Raw genomic sequence first — 17945 nt, 5'->3', positions numbered from 1 at the left:
CCCACACAAGAACTGCTGACTGGGGTGGGTGCCCCCACCACCAACCCCACGTGGTACCCACTTTGAGCAGCATCTCTCCTGCCTGCCTCATCCCTGCCACTAAAAGAGACACTTGGCACAGCCTGGGATCAAGTGTACATTTTTATTTTTTAATGGAACATAAGCTCCTTTAGAAAAAAACATTCATCTGGATGATAACACCCATAGAAAAACCCAGCAATTTCATGCTCTTTTTTTTTTTTAATTTAGCATTTGTTAATTGCATTTATATTAAAGCAAAGTGCATATTTCTTTTTTTTTCTCATTTATACACATTGCACAATACATAAATAATGGTGCTTATAAAACATCTTTATATTTGCAAGTAATAATATATTTATATATAACATAAAATGCATTTTTTCTTTAATAAATCTCAGGGGGTCTTAAGGAGTCCTTTTTTTGTGTGTATTTCCAAAGCACTACAGTGCTAAAGTTCCAATGAGAATGCTCTCTTGTTCATTTAAACCTTTATATATAGAAAAATAGCTTATGTTAAGGTCTAAACATGCTCATTGAGCTAAGAAGAGTGCAAAAGTATCATACTAGTGTATGATTTCAAGAAGAAATGAAAGCACAACTGCATTTTCAAATTGAATGTTACTGGGATAACCTGATCTAAGAAGTTACAACAGACCAACTATTGTCAACACTTTTTCTTTTTTCTTCCCATTTGTTTTTTATTTGTTTTGTTGGTTTTGCTTTGTTTTGGTTTTTTTAGGCTTAGGCTTCTGTTGCTTTATATCAGCTCAAATGATAAAGTGCGGTCCATGCAAGAGGTTTCTCTGCTATTATTTTCTCCCCTTGCATCAATTCGTGACCATACAAAATAAAAAAAAAACAAACAGTGGAAGAATAAACACAGTGACAAGGTGCCAACTCAGCAACAAGAAAAAATAAAAATTAAAAAGGATGGGTAAAGACCTGGTTGGGAAGATTTTGCACCATTCTTTGGCAACAATGTGGGGTTAGCACTGCTGGGGAAGAGGTCTTGGTGTCACCATCACCAGGGATGGGAAGGTGGTGCATAAAAAATACAAGTATCTTGTTCTTTTATCCAAGAGAAGGAACTGTAACATATAGCAAGTGGCTTCTGAATCCATTGATCACATAGGATAATCCTTTCAGAGGCATGAAATAATTATCATATGTGAGCCACACCCTTTTCTCACCCTTCTGAGTTATTGGTCATTTATACTTTAAAAAACTAGGTTTATCAAACTACCCCAAAGCACAAAAAAAATATTTCCAAAGATTTTTCTCAAAACAAAGGGGGGAGCATACAAACTAAACAAAACAAAACCAGAAAGTTTGCATGAATAGAAAGCACTCAGAAGGAAATATTAGCAGCAAAGTAATATAAATGCCTTGAGTCCACTCTGTCTTGAATTATCGGTTATTTAAAATAACCTCCAACCAGCATGGGCAACTGCTGATGAACTGTCTAGTGTAGCATTGGCCCCAGCCTTTCACAAAGCTGATCTGAACAGTAAATCCTGTCCATGGCTGCTGCATGAACTCATGGTCATTTGGTCTCTGCAAGCTGTACGCCTTCTCATAGTCAAAAGCCTTGATGGAAAAACCTGGAAACACTTTGTGAACCAGTAACATCCTGGAGTCGGGGTTGTCCAGTGTGGCTGACTTGATGAAGATGGGGTAACTGCTGCGGTTGTACACCCACACTCCATCCACTTCCCTGGTGAGCTGGATGCCGTAGCCGATCTTGCCGCGGACCTTCTGCACCAGTTGGCTTTTGTTTTCTGAGTTGAGCTGTCCGAGGCAGAAACCATTCCCCTGAGGTAGATCATAGAAGATATCCAGGGAGGGCTCTTGAACAGAGTACAGCCGACCCACGCGTGTCTTCTCTTCCCAGTATGCCACCACACACCAATGTGACCGATCCCCTGGCTCCTGAAGAACTTGGGAATCTACAGAACAGGAGAAAAAAAGGAAGAAAAACAGAAATTTAGCACCAAAAGGGGTAATACAACCCAAAAGTGACACAATGCTGGCAGGTCATTGCCTACCAATGTGTTCACGACGCTCTCCACGTACACACCAACACCCATGGCACATCCACCATTTCCAAAAGCAATGTTATTAGGACCATTTAAGTTGACCCAGATTTGGGGAATTCCTGTGCCATTTCAGCACCTAATTCTAGTTAGAATTATGAGTCTTAAATCACCATGTCTACCTTCAAAAGTGGCTTGAGACCTACCAGCAGCATCCATGGTGCAGTCACCCTCACTCAAACCATCACCAGGACCACCTTCAGTGGCACTAGGAGAGATGAGATGCTCTAGCCAGCCGCATTTACCAAGACCAAACACCCTAAATGTCCTTATTTTCACTCACCAGATAGTGGATCCACTTCCATAAATAACTATCTACTTGACACAGATGCTGAGAAAAAATGAGGAAATGAGGTGCTGCTAAGAAAACCACATTGAAGGTCACCCCATGGGACCAGAGGGGGCAAGGACTCACCTACTCTAGTTCACAGGGCTTTTCCCTACCTGCAGTCAGAGCCTGGGTGGTGGAGAGGATGGAGACATTGGATGACACCCCAACTTGTGGGAAACACTGAGAGATGGTGGGGACCAAAAATCTCATACTTCTTAACAAAAATGGCCTAACGCCCCCCGAAATTCATTCATGTAGCTTTTTTTTTTTTTACTTCCTTGCGCATAGCTATCCTGTGCAAGAAGCAGGGATACAATGTAGCAGGAAAAATCCAAGTGGGGGGGGGGAATGTGAAAAGCCCCTTTTCCTCATGAAGGATCCCTAAAAGCCTGGCACTGCTCAGCAGGTAATTTGTTCCAGCCTTGGTAGTCATGTTAAGACCTGGGAACTATTCGTCTCTGTAATTGCATTTAAAAAAAAAAATCAAGCTTGGAAGCTTGGTATGCTAGTGAGTGCTACCAAAATAATCCCCTGCAGCATGGGAGCAGATATGGTAATGGAAATAGTGGGTAACCCAGCACCCCAAAGCTCTTTTTGTGGACCCCCAAACCCCTTTGCCCAACATAAGCAATGGCAGGAACATGTTGGCTGCCCCATTTTCTTTATTTTTTGGTATTAAAAAGCCCATTTCCCCAGTGCAGGCATTTTTCTTCTGTCTCTGAGTTGTGTTTCAAGCCCTGCACTGTGCTTTTAAGAGAACAAAAACAAAACTCAGCCACACACTTTTAATTTCCTCATTTCTATCCCAGTGGGGGAAATATTTCTCCAGTTGCTGGAGGCAGCTACTAAAAATGGGCCTGGTTGTGTATGCCCCATAATAGGGACCCTCCCTCCAGGGTGAAAGTGGGGATGGGAGTTCTGGCAGTGGGAAGGTGGTCCCTGGGACAGCATTCATCAAGGTGCACCCCAGTTTGTCCTTCCATCTCCCCTTTTCAGTGCCTCCCAAGACTTTGTTGCCAATAATTTTATATCCTGCTGAAATCTAGCACCACTCAAGGGAATGAAGGGGAATAAGGTGGGTGGTTTGAGTTACCTCTCTCCTAACCCAAATGGGGTGCCCCCAGTTGGTCAAGAAACATGCCCAGCATAGTGTTTCCTCCACCCATTAAGGAGGGTAATGCTCAGGAGATAGAGGAATTTGGGGGGATGCCCCTCAGTCCATAGAGGGGATACTACTGAATACAGGGGGAGAATGCTCCTTTATACATCCTCATCTCAACCAGCCATCACTTCCCTCCCTCCACCTCCCTGCTACACATTGAACATACTGAAATTCTTATAGGTTTTTATTTATTTGGACATAAAAGCATCCCTTTCAGGAGGCAGCAGGGGGGGAAGCCTTTTTCACTTGATATTTGTGCTTGCATTAGTGAAGACCACTTAACAAGTAGCTCATTGCTGCTTACAAAGAGTTATTTAATTGTCAGAACATTAAAAAAAAAAAAAAAAACAAAACCCCAAACCACAAAAAAACAACTGCCTTGGCAATGAATGAACAGACCTTTATGGAGGGCTGAATGAATTCCACTAGGTTTTTCAATTATATGGGGTGACCAGACCTCAAGGATGAATCTTAGGTAATCCAGGATATTTTTTTTAGGAGACAATACCAGCACACAGTATAAATACGCCAGAGCCTCTTTCATTTGTGGACTTCGGCTGTTGACTGGATGTCTAGTCAAAAAGACATGAGAATATAAGGGTTGAGCTTGGATAAGTAGGCTCAGGCCTCCCTGCTACCAAAGATGCTTTTCATGGTTGTTTGGACCCCAGCAGAGCTTCCCTGCCTCCGTGATTCTGGCATCCACTGGGAAAAGCCAGTAGCATCATTTGGGCAGCAGAGGCAGGAGAGGAGGAAAAAAATTATGCAGAGATGCTTCCTACAGTGATGGACATTTTTTTCCCCAAAAGGCTTTTTTAGTGGCAATGAGTATGGATCTGGGCAAATGAAGCAGATAGATGGATTTTGCCTCAAAACACCCCATTGTGTTCCTCCTGTGCAACCTGGAGTCATGGCAGTGACCCACTATCCAACTCCCACTCTGTCTGCTGCCAACTCTTACAAAAAACCCAGATCCCAGGAAATTCACAGCCACATCACTCAATGCTTTGGGATTCTCGTTTGAGTTAAAAACATTGTGTTTTACAAGCTCCTTGGAGCAAACACATCCCTTTCTAAATGCCTGGAAAACTCACAGCAAACAGGGAGTGTTCCCATATTCCAGCAAACTGATAATGTTTAATGCTATAAACATCTGCACTATTATTTCATTATTAAGCATCCCTCCATTTGCTGCTATCACTAGGTTATTAAGATTTTCCATGGTTTCACAGAATCAATTAGGTTGGAAAAGACCTCTGAGATCATCGAGTCCACCCTATAACCGAACACCACCATGTCAACTAGACCATGGCACTGAGTGTCATATCCAGTCTTTCCTTAAACACTTCCAAGGATGCTGACTCCATCACCTCCCTGGACAGCCCATTCCAATACCTATCACCCTTACTGTGAATAATTTCATTATAATATCCAACCTAAACATCCCCTGGCACAGCTTGAGGCTATGTCCTCTCTTCTGGTTGCTAGTTGCCTGGGAGAAGAGGCTGATGCCCATCTGGCTACAATCTCCTTTCAGGGAGTTGTAGAGAATGATAAGGTTCCCTCTGATCCTCCTTTTCTCCAGATCAAACACCCCCAGCTCCCTCAGCTGCTCCTCATAGGACTTGTGCTCCAGACCCTTCACCAGCCTTGCTGCACTTCTCCGGACCCACTCTAGCACCTCAATGCCTTTTTTGTAGTGAGGGGCCCAAAACTGGACACAGCACTCAAAGCGTGGCATCACCAGTGCCGAGTACAGAGGGACAATCACTTCCCTGGTTCTGCTGACCACACTATCTCTGATAAAAGCCAGAAGGCCATTGGCCTTCTTGACCACATGAACACATGCTGGCTCATGTTCAGCCAGCTGTCAAACAGCACCCCCAGGTCCTTTTCCGCTGAGCCACTTCCCAGCCATTCTGCCCCCAGCCTGTAGCACTGCATGGAACTATTGTGGCTGAAGTGTAGGACATGGCACTTGGTCTTCTTAAACCTCATGCTCTTGGTCTCAGCCCATCTATCCAGGTCCCTCTGCAGGGCCTTCCTACCCTCCAGCAGATTGACACCCTCTTCCAACTTGGTGTCATCCACAAATTTGCTAATGGTAGATTTGATCCCCTCATCCAGATCATCAATAAAGATATTAAACTGTACTGGGCCCAACACTGATCCCTTAGGGGGCACTGCTAGTGACTGGCTGCCAACTGGATGTGGCACCATTCACCACCACTCTCTGGGCCTGGCTGTCCAGCCAGTTCTTAATCCAGCGAAGAGTACCCCTGTCCAAGTCGAGGGCTGACAGCTTTTCCAGGAGTATGATATGGGAAACGGCTTTGCTGAAGTCCAGGTAGACAACATCCACAGCCTTACCTTCATCCACCTGGTCATAAAAGGAGATCAAGTTGGTGAAGCAGGACCTGCCCTTCCTAAATCCACACTGGCTGGGCCTGTTCCCTTGGTTGTCCTGTAGGTGCTATGTGATCACACTCAGAATGATCTGCTCCATAACCTCACCCAGCACTGAGGTCAGGCTGACAGGCCTGTAGTTTCTTGGATCCTCCTTCTGGCCCCTCTTATGGATGGGCATCACATTGGCCAGCTTCCAGTCATCTGGGACCTCCCTGGTCAGCCAGGACTGATGATAAATTATGAAGAGTGGCTTGGTGAGCTCTTCTGCAAGCTCCCTCATCACCCTAGGATGGATCCCATCTTGTCCCATAGACTTGTGAGCATCTAAGTGGCCCAGCAGGTCTCTAACTGCTTCCTCCTGGATTGCAGGGGGTCTATTCTGCTCCCCATCCCTGTCTACCAGTTCAGTGGGCTGGTTGTTCTGAGGATAACCGGTCTTACTGTTGAAGACTGAGACAAAGAAGGTGTTAATTACCTCAGCCTTTTCCTCATCTTTGGTAACTATATTTCCCCTGTGTCCAATAAAGAATGGAGGTTTTCCTTGGCCCTCCTTTTGTTATTAATGTATTTATAAAAACACTTTTTATTATCCTCTACAGAAGAGGCCAGATAAAGTTTTAATTGAGCTTTTGTCTCTCTAATTTCCCTTCTGCATGACCTAATGACATCCTTAAACACTAACACTTCCTGAGTTATCTGCCCCTTTTTCCAAAGGTGATACACCCTCTTTTTTTCCCCACGTTCTTGCAAAAGCTCCCTCAGGGCTCCAGCAGGCTCCCCTCAGCATATTGTGCAAGCTTATTTTGAGATGACAAAAAAAAAAAAAAAAGAAAGGGACTGAAAGAAAAGTGACTCTGCTCTCAGGAATTTAGGGAATTAGTTGTATCAATCACTCATAATTGGGTCTACAGAGAATGGCCATCCGCAGCAGAGCTCAGTTCAGCACAGAGTGGAGAAATCAAGGCAATAACTTGATGCCCCCAAAGTCTTTGGGGTAACATTGCTTGGAAATTTGGTGCAGATGTTCATCACCAGTGATGCCCCAGCACAACCACATTATTCAATTTTTTTCCCATATGTTTTATACCCTCCTGAATTTTCCTGAGTGGCTGACCTGACTTGACCAGTTATTTCCTAATACACAAGAGGTTGTGAGGCTTCCCACCACCTGCCTCAACTTTTATGAACATCAAATCCTGCCCAAAATCACTCAATAAAAGGCCACAGTCAGGATTTCTCTAGCGTTGAGCGTGCTCATGCTGCCTGTGGGCTTGGAGCATCATCCTGCTCTGGGCAGAGATGCTGCAGAAACTGCTACATCCATACAGAAATCCTGGAGGATGAGACACCAAAGCAATAACCACAAAAAATATTAAAAGCTGCTGAAATCAAGAAAGTCCAGATGAAGGTGAGTGTGGGAGATTCACACCATGGAAACACTCAAATTTATCAGTAATAGCTCAATGCTTGGTTCTCCCAAGCTGTGGCAGGAGGACACATCTCCCATAAATTGGAAGGGGCAGAAAAATTCTGGTATGGCTTTTCTCCTTGACACATGAACACTTTTAAGATGATGAAACCATGTCATCTGTACTTTTTTTCCCAAGCTCCACCAGTTTTATTAGGAGTTTGGAAAGAAAAAGTTCTTTTTCATTCAGGAAAAACCAAAGCATTTTATCAAAATGGAATAATAATAATAATAATAAAAATAATAATAATAATAATCTAACACAGGTCCTGTTCAGTTCTCAGCTCTCAGCCTTGTCCTGGTGCCAAGTTCATGAATGTAGAGGGGAGGTAAGCTGGATATCTTTTGTTTTGCTTGTTTTGTTTTGACATAGCTAAAGGTTTTCCTGTAATCAAGGACCTTGAGAGAAAACATCAAGTTTAGCACACAGTGAGCTATCTCACCTGCTGGGACTACTCCCAGCCAATCAAGTCAAGAGCTGTCTAAATCATCATTGATATCTGCAATAATAACTTGTCACTGAAAATGGGAATAGAACTGTGTTGCTGATAAGGTTTTTAAATGTCTGTAATTGGATCTTTCCTCAGTGATATTAGGATTAGACACAAATTAAATTATCCAATTGCAAAAGTGTTTCAAACTATGAATTTATATATATATATATATGCATTTATGGATTTTTTTAAGAGCACAACTTTGACCCAAAGCACCTTCTCATGCCCTTTCTAAACTTCTCACCATCTCACCCTCTCTTCTCCTTCATTCCTCTGGATCTCTAGGGCTGGATTTCCCACCAAACATCAACCCTGACACAACACTCACCATGGTATCATCTACCCATAATTGCTAACAAAAGTCTTTAATTTTCATAGAACCATTGAATGGTTTGAGTTGGAAGGGACCTTTAAAGGCCATCTAGTCAAACCCCTCTACCATGAGCAAGGACACCTTCCACTAAATCAGGATGCTCAGGTTTTGTGGTACCCTCACCTTGGCCACTTGTGGAGGTGGCATTGCACACACAACCAATAATCCAGCATGAACAGGTAAAGGCAACAGATAAATTACTGTAGATGTCCACCAAGAAATCATAGCACCAAAAGTAGATTGGTCTTATGGACCTGTCCTAGAAGGGCCAGGACCCAGATGGGAGCTCCTGGGGCAGCAAGGAGATCATAGCATCCTAGAATGGTTTGGGTTGAAAGGAAACATAAAAATCATCTAGTTCCAACCCCCTGCTATGGGCAGGGACACCTTCCTCTAGACCAGGTTGCTCAAAGCCCCATCCAACCTGGACTTGAACACTTATGGTGAGCGGGTGTCTATCACCTCTCTGGGCAACCCGTGCCAGTACCTCACCACCCTCACAATCAAGAATTTCTTCCCAATATCTAATCTAACCCTGCTCTCTGTCAGTTTGAAGGCATTCCCCCTTGTCCTGTCACTCCATGCCCCTGACAAAAGTCCCTCTTCAGCTCTCTTGTAGCCCCTTTAGGTACTGGAAGGTACTTTAAAGTTTCCCTAGAGCCTTCTCTTCTCCAGGCTGAACAACTCCAACTCTCCCAGCCTGTCTTAGGAGAGGTGCTTCAGCCCTGTGATTACCTTCATGGCCTCTTCTGGACTTGCTCCAACAGGTCCATGACCTTTTTATGTTCCTAGGAGGCAGCTCTCTGCTGGAAAATGAATGCTGTGGGCACCACCAAAGAAGAGAAGAACCTATGGTCCTTCCTCCTTTATCCATCAGCACATTGTGCTTAAAAAAAGTTGGCTCGACTGGTGTCAGTACGACGTGTTGTTTAACTGGGGCCAAAGCTGACAGCAAGCTCAGCACATCTCATGCCTAGTAATCTCTCTTGGCTGACCTTAAGCAGCATTTGCAAGCCTGAGGCAGAGCCATGACTCCCATCTTCTCTACTTGTTGAGATGGAAGAGAAGGTGACACAAACCCCAGAACTTTTTATTAGTTTTTGCATGCTCTTCTGGACTGTTCTCAGGACAGTTCGTGGCATTCCAGTTGCAGTTTTACCCCTCATGCTACTGGCAAGTGCTGGTTTTGCAGGATATCAGGAAAAACACCTCCCTGAACTCTTACTCAAAAGCAAACATCAAGGCAAGGAAAACACCAAGTATGATGTGCAACCACACAACTCATCAAAACAAGGAAAAACAGGCACAAGAAAGAAAATTTTACTTCCTTTCTAGTTTCTCAGATAATTTGCAGGCTATTTGGGTGGGAGAACAAACAAAAAAAAAAAAAACAAGAAAAATCCTTAAAGACAGATTTCCAGGTATGCTTTAAAAAAACAAACAAACAAACAAAAAAATTCAAATTAAAGAATATATCCTGCTGCAGAAAAGGATCTTTGTGCCTTTAACAGAGTTTGTGGCAGCCTAGAGATACCACCCATAGCAATATTTGCCCCAAACTTTTTATATCTCCCTACACACAAGGGCTAGACACTTTCACCTCCCAGCTTTTGATGGCTGGGATGGTTTCTGAAAAGCTAATTTAGAGGATGGGATGGTCATTTGTTAAGCTCCTGTTGTTTGCAAAGAAAGTAAACCCTTACATACTGCAGGGATGCCACCACCCAAGGTGGCCCATGGGGCTCCTCCTCCACACCAACACAAGAGCCCCCAAAGAGCTGAGGCAGTCAGTCACATCAACATATACTTAGAGAGTCTTTAATCTGTGGACTATTGACATGATAGACCATAATATCTCTTTAGGAGCTATTAGAGCCCATTGCATCAATAGGTACTTATGGAGTCCTTAATCTGCAGATTGACAGGATAGACCATAAATTTGTGTCTATGTCTAACTAGGCAGCTCTTATTACTCATCATAGTAGTCACGCAGGCTAAAGAGCCTTAAGATTATTTGTTAAATTTTCTAACAAGTTGTCCACTCAATCATTCAAATGGCTCCTTGCTCCTAGCAAAATCAGTCAACCTTGCACAAAAATAAATGTCCAACTGATTTCCCCCATGAATTCAGTTGGATGATATTTTCTAAAGACTGGCATCCAGAAGCCAAGATGTTGCCAATGGATTTGTAACCTTGCAAGTCCAATGGAAACAAAGGGGATAAAATGTGGCAGAAGCCAACAGGGGAAGGAGTCTGGGATTTCCTGATATTTCTAGGGAAATATTTCTTTGGTTCAGACTCATGCTAGTGGCAACCTACAAACCTGGGAGTACTCTGCTCAGTCCCCTTGTGACCCAACCAAGAACTTCCATCACCTTTACCACAGCTGGGAAACTTTCTTGTGAAATCAGGACAAACACAAAGTTGGGTTAGACAGTGGGTAGAGATGACTGATCCTCTCAGGTTCCCACCCCAACTTGGTGGTGCCTTGAGTTAACCTTCTCCCAACCTGGAACCCAGACCTGACCTTTGAGGGTTAATTTAGGGATAGGATAATAATAGCAAGAAAATAAAGTGAGAAAGGGCCCTTGCAAACATGTTCTTGCAGACCTACAAAGCCTCACGAGTGGGCATGAGTATGGCAAATGCCAAGGCTGGCCCAGGAGGAATGTCCAAGATTGAAAAATATGGGGTGATTGATGTCCCCTGCATCAAAGGATGATAAAGAAAGAACCAAAGAGAAACCACTGATTTCATGGAGTCCACCAAACCAGAAATTTGATTCATAAACATCTTATTAGTCACTGCTACTGTCTAATTACGGTGATTAATCAATTACCACAGCTAAAAACAACTTGAGAAGAGAAGAACCTTTTTTCTTTGTGCCAGCCAAGTAAAGCTGGAGCTACAAGGTGAGGCAGAGAATACACAGGCACACACCAAAAATGCCTGTCTGCCTGTGTCCAGTGGTTAGAGAGGAGCCAGCTGACTCCAGTTTCCTCCATACCAGGCTTTGGGCCTCATCAGTTATACAAATTATAGAGTACCATGCTGTCTGAAGGACAAATTTTGACTCAGCCCAAAGGAAAGCCTTAGAGGAAGGGTGGGGGTAAAGTAGCCTGCCAAATCTACTCATAATATTTACAGTAAATGGGCTTCTTTGCTGTTGTTTAGTATACAGTCAGTCTAATTATTTTTGAAGCTTTCATTTAAAGAACCTTCTTTATCTGCATCTCCTTCTATTCCCCTCAAAGGTGTGGGAAAACTTTTCCCTTGTTTCAAAAAAGCAGTAGGACAGGAATCCCTTCCCCAAGCCTCAACATGGCAGTCAGGTGGGATAAGGGGATGCTTCAAGAGGGAACACCCTTCCAGAGGGTTGCTGCTAACATCCACAGGGGTTTTTAAGATTCCTGGACCACCCCAATAGGCACAAGGGCATGCAGATCTATGTGGAAAATCCCCAAAAATCCTATTTTGATGTTGAAGCCACAAGAAGCCACCGGGCCATGCCAACCCTGGGGTCACAGCCCCCCCTCAATGCAGACACCAAGCTTGGGTTAAGAGGATGAAGACCTTAAAAAGCTTTTGAAATTAAAAATAAAGCTCCACTGTCACAAGGTTGCCTAGTACCCAGTGATGCCCTCGGGAGGGCAGGGATATAGTCCCTAGGAAAGCCACAGCTCTCCACAGGCAACATATAACTGTGTGGGTGGCAAGTTAAAAACCTTGTAAAGACCTTAATAAAAACTGAAGCAGAGCAGTCTAAGATATCCAAACTGTCATGGTTATAGAGAAAAGGGGTGAAGTTTCTAGCACTGTTTGATTCCATACTGCCCACATCATGGTGGCAGCATGGTTTCAGGAGGAGAAAGCAAGGGCAGAAGGGTAGTAATCTTTTTTTGGGCTCAAAGGAGGGGTTTTCAGGTTTTGGGGTCCGCCCAGCATACCTAGTCCCTCTCTGCTACCGGCAGTCCCTTTCCTGTTTCTCCAAGCCATGTTTTTTCTGGTTTGGTGTTGAAAGACAGCACTGGTGAGCCTAAGATGCTGCTCCGAGAAAAAGAAAAGGGAGCGAGCAGCAGCAGCATGGAGTGAAGCCCAGCCAAGCCATGTGGACCCCAAGCTGCAGCAGCTGCCATAGCTGCAGCCAGAACCCAAGCCACAGACAGAACCACCAAGCACTTCAGTCCTGCTCCAGAAAAGTCAGGCCCAGGAGAATGGTCCCCTGACCTGTTTCAGAGCCCTGTCATGTCCCACCAGGGTTTGTCTTGTCCCTGTTTTTTCCATTGTTTTTGGCTAGGGTAAGAAAGCTCAGCAGCAAGCCTACCCAACATTTTGTCTTCCCATACACCATGTGGCTCAGCAGAGGGCCAGTCGCCATTTTGCCTTTGTCTGGGAAACCATGCCGGGTGCTGTCTTTGAGAAGCATTTTTGTTTGTTCAGTGGTGAATACCCTTTTGTGGGTAAAACACTCTTTCTTTTGCATACTCTTTTATTAATATTTTTGTTGTTATTACGATTTTTCAGTAAATTGTGATTCCATTGTATAATCTCTCCTAGTGTTTCCTCCACTATCAGAAGGGGGCAGGGGAAAAAGGGCAGCTTGAGTGGGTTTGATTTTCCCACTGGGTTTTAAACCAAAATACAAACTGATACCTAATACACAGATGTGTGTTAGGATATCCCCCCAACTGCGTTCCATGCAACACACATGGCATTACTGCCGGTCTCATTTAAATACAAAAAAAAAAATCTCTCTGCTCAGTACACCAACCAAGAATTCTTCGCAAAGACTGAAAACAGATATAAAAATATGCTTCCCTCCCACACCAAAAAAAGCCCATCTCCCCCATGCTGCTCCCTGTGAGCAGCATCCCTCACAGGGATGTAAACACATGGTAAAAGGGTTGGAACAAAAGTCCTTCTCATGCTTGTTGTGCCCTGATCCATAACAATTATGAAAACTGTTTAGCTGGGCTGGCATTTGGAGCATTTACTGCATTCCTGCCAATAAATTCCAGTCATGAATCTGATGAAAAGGTCTCCCTGCCACCCCCTTCTCCCTCCCTCCCTCCTTTCTTCCCTTCATTCCTCCTGGCTTTCTTTACAACCTAATACCCTGTCGATGCAGGGCCAGGGCTTACTTAGGGGAAAAAAACCACCTAGTGCCAGACTGGAGAAAGCATGCAGACTGAAAAAGTTAATAATTACTTCTTTGACTTTATAATTTAATCACACCTATTCCTAAAATCAAGCAGTGAAGCACGCTGGTGTACAGACAGGGTTGCTACCCAGGGATGGACCAATGGACAAACAGCATCAGCCCCTACCTAGGTAGGGAGAAAGCAAGGGATGGACAGACAGAATGGACAGTGTTTGGATGGAGTTCACAAGCTTGACCACGCACACATCCCTCCCCTTGCCTCTCACTTTGCTCTGGATTAATAACATGTAGCAATTATAGAGAATATTACATTAATTAATTAATTAACCCTCCTGATGCTCCGTCAGAGCTGGCACCCTCTTTTTGCAGATGGAGGCCAGCAGAGGTTTGCCCTGGGCTATAAATCAGGGCAGGTGGGCAGCACACAGATTAAGAAAGAAAAAAAACAACCCAAAAAGCTCTTTGTGGCTCATCCCACCCCACTTTTGGGTGCAGCAGCTGAGGTGTGACCCAGCCATAGACTGTGCCACTGCCAGCCAGGGTGGCACCACTGAGAACAAGCAGCATCCTCCCATGGTGTCCTAGGGTGACATTATGATGCTTGTATCCCCATCTGTGTGTTCTGTTTATGCTGGATATTATGTTCTGTGCCTTTAAGACTGGCTCTAAAGACTGAATGTTTTCTTTTGGTTTTGTTATTAGCCTGCTCCCCCACAGCTGGCGGGACACAGAGACGGGGCAGTACATAGTGCTGCTTTTGCTTTTTGCTTTGATCTTGCTCTTGCTTCTGCTTTGCTCCTGCTTTGCTCTTGCTTTTTGCTTCTGCTCATTACTTAGTTTAGCTAAGCAGCCCAAATTTTTCCTTGGACTGTTTTTCCTTTCCCTTTTTTGGGACTACTCGAACCTGCTCCAGACTGGGACCTGGGAAACACCAAGTTTGCACCTTGTGGCTGCAGCAGCTGCCCCCAGCACTGGAGGGACTGATAAAAGAGTGACCACTCCCAAGAGAGACTTTCTGAATTTGTCATCTTTTTCAGAGCGGTGAAAGAGTGGTGTCATCCAGTATTGTTCATTTTGTGTGCTGGGGGGTGCTTTGCCTGTTAAATAAACAGGTTCTTTCCACTTGTCTCTGAGGAATCCTTCCCGAACCAGTTGGGGGGAGGGGCCGTGTGGGTTTGCTTTCTGGAGGGGCCCCCTTTTGGAGGTTTTCCCCCAAATTTGCCCTAAACCAGGACACATGGGGGCAAAGATCAGGTAATTTGGGGTGTCACCAACACCCAGCAACATCATCCTGCGGGGACAAAGCCCCAGGGAATCTGGGGCTCAGCACCACCCTTCAGCAAACCCAGCACCAATCACACTGGCTGCTCCAGAAAATAACCTTAGTGCAACATCTCAGGTAAGTCAAGGCTTTATGCTCTTGACACCCAGGATACATTTTCTATGCTTGGCTGTGACAAAGAACAGGAAAACTACAGGTCACTGTGTATGACTTATGGGTTTGTTCCTTTATCGTGAGCTAAAAAGTCTCAGCCTGGCTTACAAAGAAAATTCATTCATCAGTTCAAACACAGTGATGTAACTTCAGGGTCCCAACTCTTTTTCCAAATAAAACTCCTGTTATTTTATTCCCACTCAAAGGATGATTTTATGGAGTTATTTACTCTGTCCGCTTTGCCTGGGAAGGTACTGCCAGAGCCCAGCCACAGGGTCATTGGCAGCTGTCCTGTGTGGGCAAGTAGGATCTCATCTTATGGTTTAATTTCTCAACTATTTTGTCATTTCTCCTGCTTTTCTACTCAAAATCTCACCTTGCACACCAACATGCAGACATACAACCCCTCTCGTATTACTTTGAATCACTGGCAGTGATCCCCAGGAATTTTTAGTATCCATAAATTCAACCCATTGCTTTCCATCACTTAAAATCATTAGATCTAGAGCCAACTTCACTGGTTGTAAAACTGAAGGATGTTTGAACTTCCACCACCTTCCCAACACCTGAGTTTCTCCAACACAAAGCAAACTCTTATTGATGCAGATTTGGCAGCTCTACAAACAAAATCTATTCAACCTTTATATGTATTATATAGAATTCTATAAAAATAGAAAATGTTTTCAATATACAGTGAATATATTTAATATATTCAACCTATATAAAATATATATTATATATTCATTATATATAGAATATACCTATATATTATATATATTGAATATATTTTTATATATATATATATAGGCTGAATAGATTTTGCTGAATATATAACCATCCATAGTCTCATTCATTATGTACACATATAGGTACATATTTGCAACAAGGCTTAACAGCCCAAGTGCTTCTGAATTATTCATTTAATAGCAATACTTGCCTTTCCACCTGCTCAGGAATTCAGGGAAAAAACAGGAAAGTCCATGGGAGCCAGAACTTTACCCCAAAGATAGCTCACCAAATCCCAGCACTCCACCAGGCATCTTACTTCATCCCCAAGGATGGGGCACAGAGCCGGGTATTCACCATTGCACATGGAGAAGCATCACCAAAAGCCCACTGGGCATTTTACTTCATCCCCAAGGGAGGTTGAGGAAGCACCACAGAGCCGGGTACTCGCCATTGCACATGGAGGAGCATCAGTGAGAGCATCATCAGGACCTGCAACCACCCTACAGTGCTTTGGCATTGTCAGCACAAGCCAACTGGGGAGCTGAAGCCAGGAAGTTTTTTATACAGAGGTTAAAAGGGTAGAAAAGGACTGAGACAGCTCTTACAGGGTGGGGGTTTTTTCCCCCTTGCAAGTTAAAACCAAGATAATGATACTGTGTGTGGACCAATTTGAAGGGCTGAGCAGCCAAACCAAAATTAGTCTCCCTGGCAAGAGCTTCCTAAGCCTCACAGTTTAGGAAAGAAAGCTGAGAAAAAGCATGAGAAAAAAAAAGATTCCTTGGGAAGCTGGAGTTCACACTCAAGCAAAGGTGATCCTGCTAGTCAAATATTTTTCTGGCATAATAAAAATAAAATCAAGTGCTGGAACAGACTCCCTTGGAAAAGCAAGGCCTGTGGGATGTGTTTTTCCTCCTTTTCTTTCTCCTCCTCCCCCAGCACTTTCTTTCACTAATAACTATATTTTCTTGTATTTTCTTTTTCTTGTCTCTTTTCTCCTAAAAGACTGATGCAATTTCCTGTCTTGTCCCAATGTTTCCTGTTAATTAACAGGGTGAAAGTTATCATCAGGCATTTAAATGACTACCCGAAAGAGGAAGGGAAAAAACACAGGAAAAATAAAGAGAAAAGAAAAAAGAAAGGGGAGAGAAGGACTGTCTATTAGCAAGCACCATGTCACATCCCTAACAGCACAAAATCCCCTGGAAAAAAATTTTGTACCCAACAACTTGAGTCCATCAACAAAGACCCCCCCGGGGTGGCTGCCACAGCAGGTCTGTGTACAGGGGATGCGAGCCCCCACTCTTCCCTGGATGAGAATGGAAAATTCCGGCAATGCTTTCCCAGAAAAGCTCTTTTCTTGCATTAGAAGGAGGATGAGGAGAAAGAGGAAAAGAAATGAAAAAAAAAAAGAAAATAAAATTTAAAAATAAATAAATAAAATAAAGTAAAATAAAATAAAATAAAATGCAGAGAAAGAGGCAGCAGACAACATCCAAGATGTTGCTTTTATTAAAAGAAGTTAAAAGAATAAAAAACAAACAGAACAAAGTGAATAATCCAAAGCAAGTGAACAGAAATCCTGGGAGCTGCTGCGCTCCTTCCCTTCCTTGACCTTAGCCCCATGCAGGATCAGGCCACTGTCTCCTCTGTGCTTTCCTCTTCCTCAGCAGCAACTGTGACGCACAGCCAGTACCCCGGCAGCATCAAAGCCAAGCCAACAGGTTCGGCACGCTGATGGGGGGTGAAAACAAAGCAATTTAGGCAAAAAAGTGAGGGTGGTTAGAACAGAGACCATGCCTCAGCAGTTAATATCTCAGTGCTGAAAATAAACTGGAAAGGAAGCTCCTTTGTGACAGTAGGCAGGCAGCCAGGCAGGGGATGGCAGAAGGACCTGGCACCTACCCATTGCCCAGCCCATCACCCTCCTAAAGCACCTGATTAGGGCTGGGGAGGGAGTCCTTACACACCATTTATTCCATGTGCACTCGAAAATGGGGTGTATCTTTTTTAAAGTCAGCATGGAGGTTTATGATCTTGGCTGCTGCAGTTCAAAATAGACATTTCCCATGCGGGCAGCAGGGAAATGCATGTGGTTAGTGGTACTGGTTCCTCTAGGGTAAGTAATATCCACTGGCAGACAGTGGAGATGGAAACGATACAGCCCACATCCCTGCCAGCCTGGGGCTGCTTCTCTACAAGTGTTTTTGTCCCATCGAGTTTTAAATGTCCCCAATGATCTAGTTGCCAATGTTCATGGGGACAGCTTTT

At 43.9% G+C, this 17945-nt stretch overlaps 1 protein-coding gene across 2 annotated transcripts in view; it reads right to left on the bottom strand.

Moving 5' to 3' along the window:
- Window positions 1–1428: 1428 nt before the first annotated feature.
- The window catches only part of LOC129132428 (mothers against decapentaplegic homolog 7-like), a 28365-nt gene continuing 11848 nt past the window's right edge, over window positions 1429–17945 (bottom strand). For both annotated transcript variants that reach the window (XM_054651498.1, XM_054651497.1), the window contains one exon: window positions 1429–1967. In XM_054651498.1, coding sequence (XP_054507473.1) covers window positions 1429–1967 — 539 coding nt within the window. The remainder of the gene's footprint in view (window positions 1968–17945) is intronic.

This window comes from Agelaius phoeniceus, chromosome W (genome assembly GCF_051311805.1).
Source record: "Agelaius phoeniceus isolate bAgePho1 chromosome W, bAgePho1.hap1, whole genome shotgun sequence".
Lineage (NCBI taxonomy): Eukaryota > Metazoa > Chordata > Aves > Passeriformes > Icteridae > Agelaius > Agelaius phoeniceus.
The sequence above is the reverse complement of the archived record's forward strand: the minus strand, read 5'-3'. Positions and strand labels throughout refer to the sequence as shown.